The sequence below is a fragment of the Typha angustifolia genome, chromosome 10 (genome assembly GCF_048772165.1).
Source record: "Typha angustifolia cultivar Huaian chromosome 10, ASM4877216v1, whole genome shotgun sequence".
Lineage (NCBI taxonomy): Eukaryota > Viridiplantae > Streptophyta > Magnoliopsida > Poales > Typhaceae > Typha > Typha angustifolia.
In genome coordinates, this window is record NC_133248.1 from 1038464 (window position 1) to 1054090 (window position 15627).

The following is a 15627-nucleotide window of genomic DNA, read 5'->3' on the forward strand; positions in this document are numbered from 1 at the left end:
GTGTTGTATCTCGTGCTGACCAAGCCAATCTAATCCTTCTCTTAGCAGGCTCAGTTTCTAAGAGTTCTACATTAGAAGTCCAGGCTCTGATCCTTCTTCAGAAACTCATATAGTTCTTATATTTTGGTTGAAGGGACTCTAGCATTGTAGTTGATGTTATTTATCATCCTGAGAAGGCTGTAAAGTACCTCTAAATTATATATATATTATATAGAACTTTTGAGGCGATATAGCTATTATAGGTGAGGAGTGACTGATATGAAAGAAAGGAGACTTTTGTTCTAGAATTGACATGCTTGATTTTTGGAGTCATATATTGTACGATCACTGTATACTGTCTCTCAGATCTACAAGGTTTGGATTGCATGCGTTATTTACTCTGTTAATCTTTTTTATCTTTTTCTCATATGACTATGGCACATCCTGCACCTTCTGCAGCCTTTGTAATTAGATGTTAGGAGAATTAATGAATGATTTACTTTTATAAAACAAATATACTCGTACTATTTCTTGGAGATTCCATGGGAACCAACTTATGTAGATCGATTCAGGTGGCCTAGTTTGATGTGGGGTTGACATACATTTTGATAGTTTCTTTCAACTTAAGACTAGTGTTATCTTATTCATCCTTTAAATTAGTAAGATTTTAGTTTATAGTTGTTAGAAAAATAATACGTCTATGCAAAGATCAAAGGTTTTGAAAGATACATGCAAAAACTTTGGAGGAGTATACATGCAAAAAGGCGGTGAGGGCTTCTATTGTTGTTCTATTGCTCAACTTAAGCCCAGTAATTTGGGCCTGTGAGCACTAAAACTTAACCCAAGTCGACTATATGCTTAATTTGGTTAAAGTTTGTCGTTTAAAAAGTCGTTTGTTTGCCGTTGCCTCATCTTTCCCGCCTCCCTCAACACCTCTCTCTTGTTTCCATTCCCTTCTCTCTCTCTCATCCCCCTTCTTCTTTGTTCCCTACTTGGGAACTTCTTCAAAGAAAGTAGTAGTCTTGATCCTGATCACCAAATCTTGAGCTCATTTCATCCCACAAGCAGAGTAGCAGTACCGTCCATGGCTGACAAGGCCCCACCGCCTTCTTTCCACCGTGCTTCTTCTCGTCGGAAGCAGCTCTATCCACGTCGCGCCCCGAGTCCCACTGGAACCTCGGTGACCAGCCAACATTATCAGGTTCTATACTCGCCTGATCGCAATGCCCCTCGGGCACCAACTGATCGACAACCGAGGGAAAGAGATGTAAGAAATGAGGAAAAAACTCTTCTTTCCTTTGTATGTTTGGGTTCCAAGAATATTGATGGTTCTTAATTTGTCTTGGATTATATCAATCTTATGCCTTTCCAAAAGGTGCCAACTTACGAATCAAACAAGGGAGATGAAGTTGATCGCAGAGAGTCGGATGTAAGAAGAAAAATTCATTGTCATCTTCTTGTTATTCTCTTCTTTTTAGTATGTGGGTTTCAAGAATATTGATAGTTATATGGATAATACTAAAGGCTGCAAGAAAGGGGGAGACTAGTGTTGATCACAGAGAGCCGGATGCAAGAAAAAGAAAAATCCTCGCACCATTTTCTTGTTCCTATCTTCTTTCTTAGTATGTGGGTTTCGAGGATCTTAATGTTTTGCGTTGTTTTTGTTTTCTGTCGTCTTCCTAAAGATGAAGGGCAACGAAAGAATACAAACTGATAAAAGAGCAAAGGAGGCGACTGGTGTTGATCAGAGAGAGTTGGAACCCAGAAAGACTGGAGTTGATCAGAGAGAGGAGGGTGAAAGAAAAAGAAAATTCCTCGTACAATCTTCTTGTTCTTCTCTTTTCTTTCTATATGGGGGTTCTAAGAATTTAAATGTATTGTATCGTATTTGATCCATATTGTCTTCCTAAAGATGAAAGGCAACGAAAGAGTACAAACTGATAAGAGAGCAAAGGAGGCGACTGGTGCTGATCAGAGAGAGTTGGATCCCAGAAAGACTGGAGTTGATAAGAAAGAGAAGGGTGAAAGAGAAAGAAAATTCCTTGTACAATCTTCCTGTTCTTCTCTTTTCTTTTCAATATGGGTTTTTAAGAATCTTTTAGTGTTTTGCATCGTATTTGATTTCTACTCTCCTCCTAAAGGTGAAATCTAAAGATGCGGTGCAAACTCATAAAAAATCAGAGGAGGCTGGAGTTGATCAAAGAGAGTTGGATGCAAGAAAAAGAAACATTCTTGTACCATTTTCTTCTTCTTCTTCTTCTTCTTCTTCTTCTTAGTAATGTGAATTTAAGAATAATGATGTTTTGCTTTGTATTTGTTTTCTATAATCTTTTAAAAGGTGAAAGCTAAAGAGGTGGTACAAACTCATAAAAATCCAGAGGAGGAATCTAGAGTTGATCAGAGAGAGCTGGATGTAATAGGGAACCTCACCCTCTTCTAATTCTCCTCTTTTTCTAAGTATATGTGGGTTTCAGAACTCTTTATAGTTTTGCAATTTTTTCCCCTAAAGGTGAAGGATACAAAGCCGAATGAGACTGCGAGCGCCGGCACTGCTACGGCGGGAACCCAGACTAGCCCGGCAAGGCTGCCTGAGCAGAGGAGGAGAAGGCTGCTGTTGAACTATTCTGATGAAGAGTGGGTGTAATGGAGTTAGATATGGTTTTGGGTCTCTTCAGTTTGTTGTTCTTCTGGCATTCATGTGAATAGTATAGGGATTGAAGTTGTGTTGCAGACTTTTTGATTGAAAGATAATATTTGCTTGCACTTTGAAAGGCAAAACATGAGCATTGGACAATTAATTGATGCCCAAAAGTTGTGTGATTGATTGAATTATACAGTTTTAGTTTATTCTTATTCCTTCTCCTTTTGGGTAAATACTAGAAGAATTCTTAGTCTGCTTAGAATTCAAACTAAAAACTGTGTTCTGTTGCTATTTTTGAGAAAGAGAAGCCATATTGTAATATTAAAAATAGAGGGCCCAATTCGTAAAATTACTCACCTTACTTTTCAATTTTTACATAACCCCCCATATTACATTAAATCCCCGCGATACCCCTATAGCTTTACTTTTTAAGCATTCTCTCTCTCTCTCGATTTCTGCTTCCCTCTCTTTTTGTCTTCTCCAAGCTTTCGAAAGAAAGGGTTACGGTCACCGTCCCAGCCTTAACAATGGCGCAGGGAGAGGGCGGAGGTGACCCACCGGCGAAGCACCCGACTCCACCATCTTCTTCTTCTCCACGGCCGATCTCCCGCTCCCGCCTCCACAATTTTCAGTTCCTAGGCTGGAAGACTCATCGCCTCCTCCTCTGTAGGAATCCTGGCGCATCCTCCCGCGCTGCTAAGGAGGTGGATGTGGCAACTGTTGCGGCGAGATCGTCGAATCTGAGGACGAGGAAGGCAGCTTGCAGTGCTCCGGGGAAGAGAAACTCTCCGCCGCCGCCGCCGCCCTCGTCAGAGATCCCACCCTCATCGGGGAATAAGGAGGTGGTGGCGGCAATGGTATTGGCAGCGTCGGCGAGGACGAGGAGTGCTTGGAAGAAGGCGGGATTGCCGAAGTCGTTGTCGTCTCCGTCACCGTCGCCCGCAACGGCGGAGAAAGGACGGAGTTCGAGGAGGTTAAGATCGGAGGTTAGGGAGAAGGAGGAGGAGCGGCCGAGGTTTTTTCTCAAGTTGTCGAAGAAGGAAATAGAGGAGGATTTCTTGATTCTCACGGAGAAGAAACCTCTTCGGAAACCCAAGAAGCGGCCCAAGAGCGTTCAGAAGCAGCTCGATGTAAGAAAGCTTCTTTCTTTTTCGGTTTTTGATTCGATTTTGTTCTCGATCGATTTCTTAATGAATTTTGTTTCTCTTTTGTTTGCAGTCGGTTTTCCCTGGTTATATGCTATCGGAGATAACTACAGATTCGTACAAGAGTGTTAATAAAGGTAATCAATCAAGGCAGATTGTTCTCGTTCTAAATTCCAATTCCAATACGCTTTTAGTTAGATTACGAATTATGACTAAATCTTATTGGTTTCTTTTGGTGTTGTTTGAATTTTGCAGGAACAAATGGTGAATTGCACTATTGATTTTTTTTCCTCTTCAAGGAATCATTCTTGTTTTTCTGCTGCTGGCTATTGTTGAATTTCTGTTAAAATGATTAGATTGTGCATACCTCGCCCTTGTAATTGATATTTGAATTAGAAGTATATAGAACTTGCAACTTATCTGGTCTGAGCTGGTTCATTAGCTTGGTGGACTGGATTATCTAAGAAATATCATATATCAGAATTTTGGTTTTTTTTCCCTTTCAGAATTTCTCTAGGTTGTACAGGTTACATATGAATTTTCCTTTTTCCATTGGACACAAATTCCCTTCATAAATATGTTTATTTCACAAGGTTGAATGTTCTAAATGAGTACACTGAAAGATGCGATGGGGTTTCTAGGTAGTGTACACTGCAATGACATTAGAATTAATGTTACAAGAAGGTAAATCAGTGAGAGGATTGCTAAATTTTTTTTTTTCCTTTATGTTGCTACAAAACAAGGTAGTTGGAGAATTTAGTTACAATGCTCACTGTATATATGGATACAGGTGACACCACCGGATGTTTTGATGCCATTCTCACTAACGAAACTAATATGAAAAGTTGAGAAAATTAGTGAACAGCAGGATTAGTTTCAGTTTTCTTCATCTATTTCAAATTAACATCATGTGACATCCTCTAAGAAACCCTGTTCTCCACTTCACTGTATGGTTGACAGTCCTGTCATTGCTATACATCCTAATTTGTTTTATTAATTCCTCATGTTATTTTCTATGTTTAATTTTATCAGCTAGCTTTGCATGAGGAAGTAATTTTTTATTCACTAAAGTTCGAACAACTTGCTTCGTCGTTTCATAGTGCTGTTGATATTAGTTTCCAAAAAAGATCATCTTGATGTCTTTCTACAGCGGAAAGGCTTGGCATCATTTTAGACGCCACATTTTACTGCTCAAGAGTTTGTGTAATAATTTGTTTCCTGAGTTGTTATTGTCGCCGATTCTCCATTCTGTACCTCTGTAAGTGCTTTCTCTCTGGTATAGATTTAAGGCTTAGACCCTGACTTTCTTCTTCATGGAGTAGAGATCGTGGGGCTTTAGCTAATTAATGATGTTGGCAATGTATGTGGTAAAATTTCAATGAGGTGGAGAACCTATATTTCAACACCAGCCATTTGACTCAAGAAAGTGAGCTTCATAGTATCTTGCTTGAATTTGGGTCTCAGGAGAGTGCTGTTATATTTTTGATGCAATGCTTGTTCTGTGCAAAGGTAACAGCATCAATAGAAAGATTATACTATGTTATTTGTGTTCCACTTTTCCTTATTAACTTCATTTAATGTTTTCATAAACCACTCAGGAGTTGCTTAATGTATAAATTCATTGCTTCATCATGGATCTAGCAACCTTTGAACATGGGTGTGTTTTTTTGAGAAGTGATTCTTACATTTATTCAGTCTTGATTCTGCTACTAGAAAATAGCACAAGGCTTAAGATGGAGCATTCCACATTATGGCCAAGAAGAAGAAGCTACTATAGATTTGAAGAAGGTGGGATTGTTGAACACAAAAGACTATCCATTTATCCAAAAAGAGAGGTATGTCATACCTACAAATAATATATCTTGATATTTACCACAAGTCAAGAGCACCGAGGGATACTTAGAGTGGCCATTTCTATTATGATCCAATTTGTTACTAAATGTGATAATTTTGTGTAACTGACTGGTAGATAATAATTTTTCATGCTGGAAGTGATGGCAATTACTAATATATTACATAATGTTGATTTTCTTTTTAATGTGTTTTAGCTCTTAGAGCCTTTGTCTGAGAAAGTTTATGACATATTAAATTTGAGTTAATGCTTAAGTTCTTGGCAACATTCACTATTAGCTTTTTTTCTGTAAATGATAAACCATGGAATTGAAATCTGGGCCAGCATGTGGACCGGGAATGTTCATCTTTTTCATTAGCATCAATCTGACTTTCGTATATGTCAAATTTCTAGCCAGGGCAAGAAGTATATTTGAAGCTTTTCTTGAGTTTCTTCTATGGAGGTTCCCGATTAGGGGTGGGTAAGCCAACTCCAGGATATGCTTTGATGAATTTGAGGTATAGACATGAACATGCGGTGGCCACTGGAGGAAAAGAAGGTATTCAACCCTTGCCCATTGTAGTTAACTTGACCTTTTCTGTTACAGTATATTAGTGGTTCTAATGTTTGATTTGATGAGGGATTTGTTTTTGGACTTATGCATGAAATTAGCAATGTTCATATCTGTGCTGATTAAAATTTGGTTGCTGGAGAGGTATATCATATGGTTGAAGGTGGTAAGAAAGATATGGTGTAGTACCAACATAATGAACTTGGTGACAGTGAACATAGTGCTCGTAATTTCCTTATTACCATATCCCCTGAAGTTTGTTTCTCACTTTATTATAGAGTTTTGATTTCTTGAAAATCAAGGTTTTGAAATTCTCGAAAGTTTGTACTTTGTAAGAAGAGCAGAAGTTTGATTTTGTTTTTTCTCTTGACAGAGGAATACAGGACTACTATTTAATTAAATTGATAAATGCAATCAAAATTTGGACGATCTTCCTGTAATTTTTTTGACACACTTGTACTATTACATAATCAAAGTTGTCCTTTGTTACTGTTATTCACATTGTAAATATCACCATTTCAATCTGATAAAATAATATGTTGGTCAACCCAACCTAGCAGCCATTGATCAACTCAACTGTATGAAATAGATCTAAGGAGATCTTGTGTAATGTGAAATTAGGGGGAGTAGATGATGTTTATAGCAGTTGGCAACATATGATCTATGTATATGAACTAAATAGTTTATTTGCATGGTTCTAATTCTGGTCTTTCCTTAAGATGTTCCCGAAGACAAACTTATTACTGATTTTAGCAGTTTTAGGCTTTCTTTTGTTCCAAGTTATTTTAATACAACAACAATAAGCAGCTAAGCCCATCTAGTTGGGGCCCAGTTATCTAATGTAACAGAAAATGCTAAAATCAATAAATTCTAAAAGTACTAAAAGAGCCATAACAAATAATAAAGAACTATGATTTGAAGAGGAAGTTTGTTTTGATGTCATATTGTCATTTACCACGACAGTGTTCATGATAAAGTCTTCATCTATGCTCATTTGAAGCTAAAATTGTGGAAAAGCAGATCTATTGGTCCACGTGTGATATTTAAGTTCCTACAACCGAAAGTTCTTTTGTGGATAAAATTTGTGGTTCTAACTTTTGACAATCTTGATGTATGGTTTTCCAGGCACGAAAGTACAGTTGAAAGGGCTTCACAAGCAAAGCTTGTTTATGGTAGTCCTAATATGAATAGAGCTTTCGTCTTTGAGTTCATGAATCGCCAGTTGATGTGGAATGCATTTTCAGTATAACCTCTCTTAAGCTCTGGAAACTTAATTGTTATTGTTACAAATATTTATTATGATAAATTTTACCGTCTCCTTCTTGGTTTTGAAAAGTTGCTCTCTGGGAGCCTGGCTATAGGTTTTAAAATCTCATACTAACCTGATTTGGAAACTGATAGTTTGGCAAAAGTAGATAAAATTCTTGTTCTTAAGAACTAGGTATTCATACAAAGAGCTAATAAATTTTCTTGTGGTCACTATTTGGTTCAGCTTCTTGTTATTATCTTCTCACCTGCTTTAATATGCTGGCAACGATGAGATATTTCTGAATAACTGTTTGAGTAGTACAAGCATGAACTATACAGATTAGCAGAAAAATCTGATCATATGTTTCTTAATACCACAATGCATGAATTCTATTTAGTCATGCTCAACTCAGCATCTCTATGCAACCATTGCTAGGATTTATTGATAGCATTGACCTTGCAGATCCATAATTGTTCTATATTTTCTTTGATTAGCAATGTTTTACAATTTTTTCTCTTTGATCCGCTGATATACAGGAGTTTTTACTATCACGCTCTTATGAAATAATTAAATTCATTATTGTTATACAGGAAATGTCGTCCTTAATCAACAAATTTCTTCTCTCATTCTAAAAGGATAAATCACTTGGCTTTCCCACTGATGATGCAGAGTGTCCCACGTGCCATTCAACTCCTGGCATTCCCTTCATGGCTAATCCTCATCATCACAGGTACTTGTACTTAATTTTAATCTCATCTTGATTAACAGCATTTGCATATTCTCCATACCGCTTCTTCATCTAATTTAATTTAACATTAAGTAACACGTTTTCTCTAAGAAACTCTATTCTCTACTTCACTGTACGGTTGAGTAATCCTGTCCTCACTAAAAATTCTGATTTTGTTTATTCCTCATCTGTTAAAGTAAATTTTAGTTTATATATTTCAATTCCCTCAGCTGTTCTTGCACATCAAAGTAATTCTACTCCTTTATTTGTTATAGTGATGCTTGTATAATTCATCAATTCACTAAAGTTTGATAAACTTGCCTTTACATTTCATAATGTTCTTGATATAAAAGATCGAATGATAAATACTCGTATGATAGGGTATTAATGAAAATACGAGCAGAGTATAAGGTATAAATTGTAAAATCTCCTTTAACTAATTTTTGTAATTAAGCCTTACCTAATTTACTTTGAGAGCACTTGTTTCAGGCCAGAACTTTTTGGGCTAGGCCATTAAATTCTCAGGCATAGCCATACAACAATCTAGTATCGTAGTGGTTATTCAACATTTACATATCATTCATCTGCATGCTATAAGATTAACACTTGGAGATGAGCAGTTGTCTTGAGCATACCTGCTGGTTAAGAAGTACCTCAAATTTTAAGCTACCAACTTCATGGCTTTTTTTAGGCAAAGCTCCCATGTGTCAATCCAGATACTTATCCAAGTATTGGGTGATACCTTAAAATTCCATTTGGTTGCTGCTTAACTCGCCCTTTATCTGTGAACAGGGGGAGAGTTAGGCGCGAAGTCAAATGCTCCTAAAACAATATCTCTCCCTAAATCTCAATAAAGTAGATTAAATGGGGTTATAAACTTTTTCCAGATCATAACTCTTTATAAATGATAGTGAAGAATTAGCTTCTATATTTATATAGTAAAGGGAAAAGCACATAATGATTCGAGGAATTACTTGAATCAATACATCTGACTTCTTTTGGAATAACTTTGGTAGAATTATCATCAAATCTTACTACAGAATAATATGTTTCCATAAAATTAGCTTTGGCTTCTTGTTAATATAAAGAAATTGCAAATGCAGTTGGAATTTACACTAACCTATCCAATAATTGTGAGACATTCTCACCAATTAATAGCCGACTCCATAACGAAAGTGAAAGCATGTACTCATTTCCATAAAGGGTGCCAGCTTTTATCCGATCAAATCATCAACTATCCACCCTATGTCCTTTCATCTTTTATATACTGTCATCTAATAGATCTTTTGCTATAATAATAATGCCCATTCTTTATAGTAACTAAAGCTTTGGGTGCTCTACAGTCTACCCCCTTTGGGAGTACCTTGCTTCTTGTCACTACTTGTTGATCAATGACTGGTAGTTGCTCCCTTGGTCCCACTCAATTGAGTATTTTGACTCAAATGTCTCCCTTGATCTAAAGGAAGTCACTCCTCTTGCTCTCAATTAGTCCCCAAAAGGTGGAACCCCTTTCCAGTTGCAAGTAATTATGGTGCTGCATAGACTCATAGTGGAGGTAGAACCCCTTTATATTACCCTAATATCTCCCACTCTTGTTAAATTGTGTGCAGCCACATTTTTAATTTCTTATCTTCACCTTTGGATGGCATCTTAGCTTCCCCTTTGACCCAAGTAGAGTGCATTTGGAAATTTTTAAACAAGGATTGTTTGAAGACTAATACGTAAGCTCTTAGTTGCAACTGCTAACTTTCGGCGCCTATATATGTATAGGAAACCTCTGTGGGAAGAGAGCTTTAAATTTGGGTCCACATTTGAATCACCATCCAATTGGGGTGAGGTTGACATTAAGAGTACAAGAGTCTTTAATCTTTATTAGATCATAATAAAGTGTTTGCATATCTCACCTCCTGAGATTTGTTTGTAGTTGGGCATCTTGGTGATGGTGACCCACATGGCTCTTAAGCAAGTGTACTTTCTCTACTCAAAAGGGAAACTTATTCCTTTGGCAAGGATGGGATTATTTAGTTGGTTGTGGATTATGATGCCACTAAGAATAACCTGGCTTTTGTATACCAAACTAAAAGTTGAAGCCATCTGTAATATCTAAAGGCTTTTAAATAAAATATGATCGATGTGTAATTATTCGGTTTTTCCTTAGGTTCAGTAGTATCCAAGTTTTTCGGTATTGTTTGCTTTATTTGCTGGTCTACAGATAAGAATAATATTTTCAATGATTTCTTGTTCATTTAAGTAGGTTTCTTTTTGGTTGGAAGAGAGATTGTTGATTCATAAAATTTAACCTGCACTAAAAGTTAAACAGAAACAACCTTTGCTTCTCGAAGGAAATGGGGCAAACTTACGTGAATTCCTATGCAAGGGTTATATTTTATCTTCCAGTCTTAAATTTACTGTTCCATTCTATTAGTTGCATTATCTCGTTCTTCATTCATGCTGCACTTGCTATGAATTAATCAAGTCTGGATGAATAGTTCACTGAAATGTTAATTTGATAAAAGAACAGAAAATACGACATATCTCACCATCATACACAAAAAGGCATTTGGAATCCCACCATAAGAAAACATATTGCAAGTCCGCGAGCAAAGCAAGATAGTACTGGAAGATGATGGTTGTAATTGATATCGAATTGCCAATAGAATTGTCCATTAAAGATCAATTCAGTTTCTCAAATTTACCTTCTATTTCCCTCTTATTCATGACATTTTGCTTCAAGTGCATTGCTTCTTAAAACATTTGCATCATATCTGTTGAAGAGTAAGTTTTGGCATTACAATTTGTTACTCCATACCAAAATTCTAGCTGTAGAATGACAGTGATGTCGTTCACATTGAGATAGATTACGAGCCAATAAGAGAATTGATGTTGGAATTCAAGTGACTTGGATATAGGCAGGATGTGCCCACCTTAGAATTGGACGAAACTTGTTAGGGATATGAGAAATATGAAAATGATTAAAAGTCGTACAGTCTTTTAGGTTGTCATGTAGCATGTCCTTTTTTTTGTGGCAAAGTCTGTGTAAACCTCATAATTCTAAATTATGTTTATTCCTCTGCGTTTGAGTTGAATTATTGATAAATGTTTATCCTGTGGCTGAATAAGTTCGTTTTATTCTTATTTGAATTTCAAGTATTCCGACCCTTCCCTGCCCTGCATCATTATACCCCATATCTGATACTTCTACGACTTTTGTATCTAGAATAGAGAAGGACTTGGTGTTTATTCCTCCTACATATGATTTAGCAGCTTAGAGGTCAGATCATTCACACCCTCTCTCACTACTTTACGATAGTTTCCTTCAACTTCTCTGCATCACAATCATGTCATATCACTTATTGACTTAGGCAACATACTAAACTAAAAGCACTTCCCCAAATTGCTTGTATTTTAGGAGAGATTGGCAATTGCAACTAGTTTGCAGGATCTCCTAAGTGATAGATTTGGTCACCTTGGTCATTCTTTAATTCAAAATGGTACTCTATTTTATTCTAAAATAAAGTGAATGCTTTGAAGACTAATCAAAAGCATCACTTTCTTGAAAAAAAGAAAGAAGAACTTGCTAGATATACTATGTCCTAGTCATGTTAAACTAAGAAGACAAGCAACACAGGATCCCAAGATGATGCAAGCATGGATTATTGGTTGAAAGGTCCATTTCAAGGGAGATGATGATGGTAACCACATGGTTAAGATCCAAACTCTAGTTGTTCTTGTTGTTTAAGAACATCCTATGAAAACATTGTACATGCATAAAAAATGCATACTAGTCTATGTTGATTACTTATATTCATGCCATGGCCAAGTTATCTAAAAAAAAAATTTATCAAGTTTGCTTTGATATTAGAACTCAGTGTTCTAGCATAATGACAAATGGGTCTCCAATACATAAATTATTATATATATATATATACATAGGTGAAGCTAGAGATAGAGAGAGAATGGGTGGTGGGGATTAGATTACTATGTTCAAATTATTAATTTAAGTGATACGAATCTTAGGATGATCCATCCATCACTCGCTATTACTGTGCACATGTTGACTAACTAATCCAAGTTAGCAAAATAATTAATTAGCTAGTGCCATTTAGGAAAAGGCTTAGCCTAGTACCCTATTTGATTTAAATATGTACATGGATAAGTACTTTCTCCTTTTATATTTGCGTGCGTTTCGGGTGATGAATGCTGCGTCGTACGTGGCCAATCACTCCTACAACTACCAATACAGGGGATTCGAGCAACGTGATGCGATTTCGATCACGTGATCACGTCGAACAGCAAGCATCCTGTAGAAGGCCAACCACTTCACGAAACGTATAACAACGGTCCAGAACCCCCGGTCCTTCTACACCTCCTAAGCTGAGTTTCTCCGCCTCCTAAGCTGACTCGGATGTTCGGACTCCAGGGACACGAGCGGGTCCCAGTCGGATCTAATCAAAGATACGCGGGACCTTACCATAAAAAGAAAAATATTAAGGGGGGTTTTTACCCAGATTTCCTTGACGTAAGGTTCGTACAATATTAAGTAAAAGAAGCCATCATTCCAGGGAAGCAAAATACAACATTGCTAGCTTCCTCTTTTCTAAATATATATATACACATACATATATATATATATTTTGGTTTTTTTTTTTAATTTTTCGTTTTAAATATTAGACCATCAGTATATGAGACGTTTAAGAGAATTTTTTTTCTATTTTTTACATGTTAGATTATATCAGTATGTATCATCTGATGTGATATGCTGATTGTGATTTATGAAAGATACAAAACTCAAATAAAATTCAACCAAAAGACTTTATGTTAATAAAAGGACGAGAATTTACCTTTTTCTCCGCCCCCACTAACAACAGCTGCATGGATTGAGAGAATGTTTTTCTTTTTTTTTACCATTTTACTTGGGGTGTTTTGAAGCATTACCCAGTAAAAATAACACTAGAATTCTAGAAACCAATTGAAGAAAATAATAATAGTAATAATAATAGGAGGGAAAAATCTACATGGGTCATCACAACGAAGTCTTATAAAGATCCACCGTTCGAGATCAAAGAAGCCAACACAGGCTCAGGAGCCGGCCGGCGCGAGGCTGAGCTGGAGGTCCAAGCCGAACGAGTCCTCGGATCCGGCCGCATCGCCCGGCGAGGAGAACCGCGCCAGAGACGAGGCGGGCCCCACCTGGAGATGCGGCGGCTGGCGGTAGGAGAACCCTCCGGCGGCGGCGGCGGGTGGAGCAGGAGGAGGAGCGGAGGGGAAGAGGCCACCGTGCGAGACGTGGAACGGGGCCGGCGAGGCGGTGGCGGCGGCGGCCGCGGCGCGAGAGAAGTAGACCCAGCTGGTGGGCCCCGCCGCCGGCTCATGGAGGAGGTGCGGGGCCGGGGCGAAGGCGGAGACCATGGGGTTGGCCGGCCGGGGGTACAGCGCACCGGGCGGTGACCGGAACCCGGAGGAGGCGTGGAGCTGCGCGCGCTTGAGCTGCTGCCGCTCCTTCTTGTGCGCGTTCTGGTGACCGCCCAGCGCTTGGGAGTTGGCGAACTCGCGGCAGCAGTACTGGCACTCGTACTTCCTCCCATCCCCTGCTGCGCCGCCCCCGCCGGAGGCGGTGGCCGTGGTGGTGGACGACGAGGAGGAGTCCGATCCGAATCCGTTAACCTGTGTCTGCTGATCCGGCTCCTCCTCCTCGGACACGTGGAAGCCGAAAAGCTTCAGCCTTGGGCTGCTCATGTTCCTGGCCTTGCACCGGATCCTCACAATTACAGCTATGGAGGAAGAAGAAGAAGAGGACTGGAGGAGGAAATGGAAAGACTAACTAACTACTGCATGTATGAAGAATCGAGATGAGAGGGGTGGTGATATATAAATATATCCATGTACGTGAGGGGGGATGGCTTGGCTTGAGGAAGTTTATATAAGTAGTTGGGAAAAAGGAGGAGAGGAGTCGCACCGCTAGCTGCACACAGGGGCTAGAGGAAACTGAAACGGATGAGATATGAATGATATGAATAGGTGGTAAATATATAATAAAATAATGCTATCTAGGTGAACTTATTTTTTAGAGAGAGAGAGAGAGAGAGAGAGAGAGAGAGAGAGAGAGAGAGAGAGAGAGAGGTGGGGAACAGAACCAAGAGACAAGAGGGAGACTAGATTGCGCTTGTCTCGGTCTCTGCTGTGGGGCTTTTATATAACACTATAATAAGTCTAAGCAATTTTGCTTTCTGAACCTTGTCTTTTTTCTATTCTCAATCTATTCTCATATGGACTCATATCTTTATAGTGTGTTGTATAGTTTAAATACTGATCGAGGACCAATCACTAACACAAGTAGCTGAGGCTTCAAATTCAATGAATTATGCCAAGCAAGAGTGGAGCCAAACTAAAATGCTAGTGGGGGAGCCAAGTTCTAGGCGAGCGAGAATGATTCTCTCCCTGATGGGTTTGCTAGCTTCTCTTATCTTTTTTTTTTCTTTCTCTTTCTCTTTCTTATCTTTTCTCTCACCTTACCTTTTTTTCGCCCTTGCTATCACCGGTCTCACATCCCCTTCATCTTTTGGGTCAATGCCGTCAATTTCACCCTGACTCCTTCATTAGCCGTCCATGTCGATGCTGCCATAGTTGAGCAATGTGGATCTCATCCTAATTCCTCCCTCGAACTGCTGTGTGGCCACGGACTGGGCTGAGAGTTATGAATCTAGTTGGATCCCAACCTCTTCTCAACCTCAATAGTCACTGGCTCAGTTTTGCCTCGTCCATACCTCGTTCTATGCCTTATCGCGCCTAGCCCTCTTCCAGCTCTGGCGGTGGCTAAGAACTGTCATGATTTTATCTCATTAGGGTTATTTATTTCTAAGATTGACTACCTTGAGAGATTGTATCAAGGATGTATTAAGCAGATCGGCTACCCTCCCCCGCTCCCCATTTTTTTTTTCTTTGCTCTAGGTTCTAGCTCTAATTTTCAGGATTTCTCAAATAAGGTATTTTAAGTGATTTATTATTAAAGTCACTGAACTTCTTCACTAACGAGCTTGAATTCATGCATGAGTCTACTCCTTAGCCAGTGCTCAATCTTCTAAGACTTATACTGTTCTTCGTGTAATGTTGCCGGCCCGCCAAGCGGGTGGCTTGCTTCTAGAACATTTGCTCTATCTCATTTATATTATTGTGCTTTAGTGCTTGCTTAGATACATGCTTTAATTATTGTTCAGTCTGTAATACAGCCAAGTGTGAGACTTATCCTTAGGACTTTTGTCGTATTTTCCCTCTCTTCCTTTATATCACCTTATAATCGGTTGCCTGGACTGAATGATATGATCAATCTACGGACTTTTTTTTATTAAAAAAAGTGCTAGTGGGGCGCCAATTATATTATTTTGTGTGTAAAAATGGCTTATACGTACAAACTTATATACACAAAAACTATTAACCTAATTATATTGCTGTCACTTACGTTGAGCGTATCACCTATATTTCTACGG

General features: G+C 38.5%; 2 protein-coding genes across 2 annotated transcripts; one reads left to right on the forward strand and one right to left on the reverse strand.

Annotated features, from left to right (window-relative positions):
* The first annotated feature begins 3094 nt into the window (after window positions 1–3094).
* LOC140769056 (uncharacterized) lies at window positions 3095–4273 on the forward strand. Its single transcript, XM_073109597.1, has 3 exons — window positions 3095–3750; window positions 3839–3902; window positions 4021–4273. Exons 1-3 carry the CDS (start codon window positions 3148–3150, stop codon window positions 4044–4046), a joined length of 693 nt encoding a protein of 230 aa, XP_072965698.1. The 5' UTR covers window positions 3095–3147; the 3' UTR covers window positions 4047–4273.
* An 8839-nt stretch (window positions 4274–13112) lies between these two features.
* LOC140768829 (zinc finger protein GIS3) lies at window positions 13113–14276 on the reverse strand. The gene has a single exon (XM_073109255.1). It carries the CDS (start codon window positions 13877–13879, stop codon window positions 13223–13225), a length of 657 nt encoding a protein of 218 aa, XP_072965356.1. The 5' UTR covers window positions 13880–14276; the 3' UTR covers window positions 13113–13222.
* Between the last annotated feature and the right edge of the window lie 1351 nt (window positions 14277–15627).

Bases quoted from the DNA above. Each gene is read 5' to 3' on its own strand.
- LOC140769056 (XM_073109597.1), top strand. From the start codon at position 3,148: ATGGCGCAGGGAGAGGGCGGAGGTGACCCACCGGCGAAGCACCCGACT. The intron at 3,751-3,838 runs GTAAGAAAGCTT...TTTTGTTTGCAG, and splicing joins GCGTTCAGAAGCAGCTCGAT to TCGGTTTTCCCTGGTTATAT. The intron at 3,903-4,020 runs GTAATCAATCAA...TGAATTTTGCAG, and splicing joins GTACAAGAGTGTTAATAAAG to GAACAAATGGTGAATTGCAC.
- LOC140768829 (XM_073109255.1), bottom strand. From the start codon at position 13,879: ATGAGCAGCCCAAGGCTGAAGCTTTTCGGCTTCCACGTGTCCGAGGAG.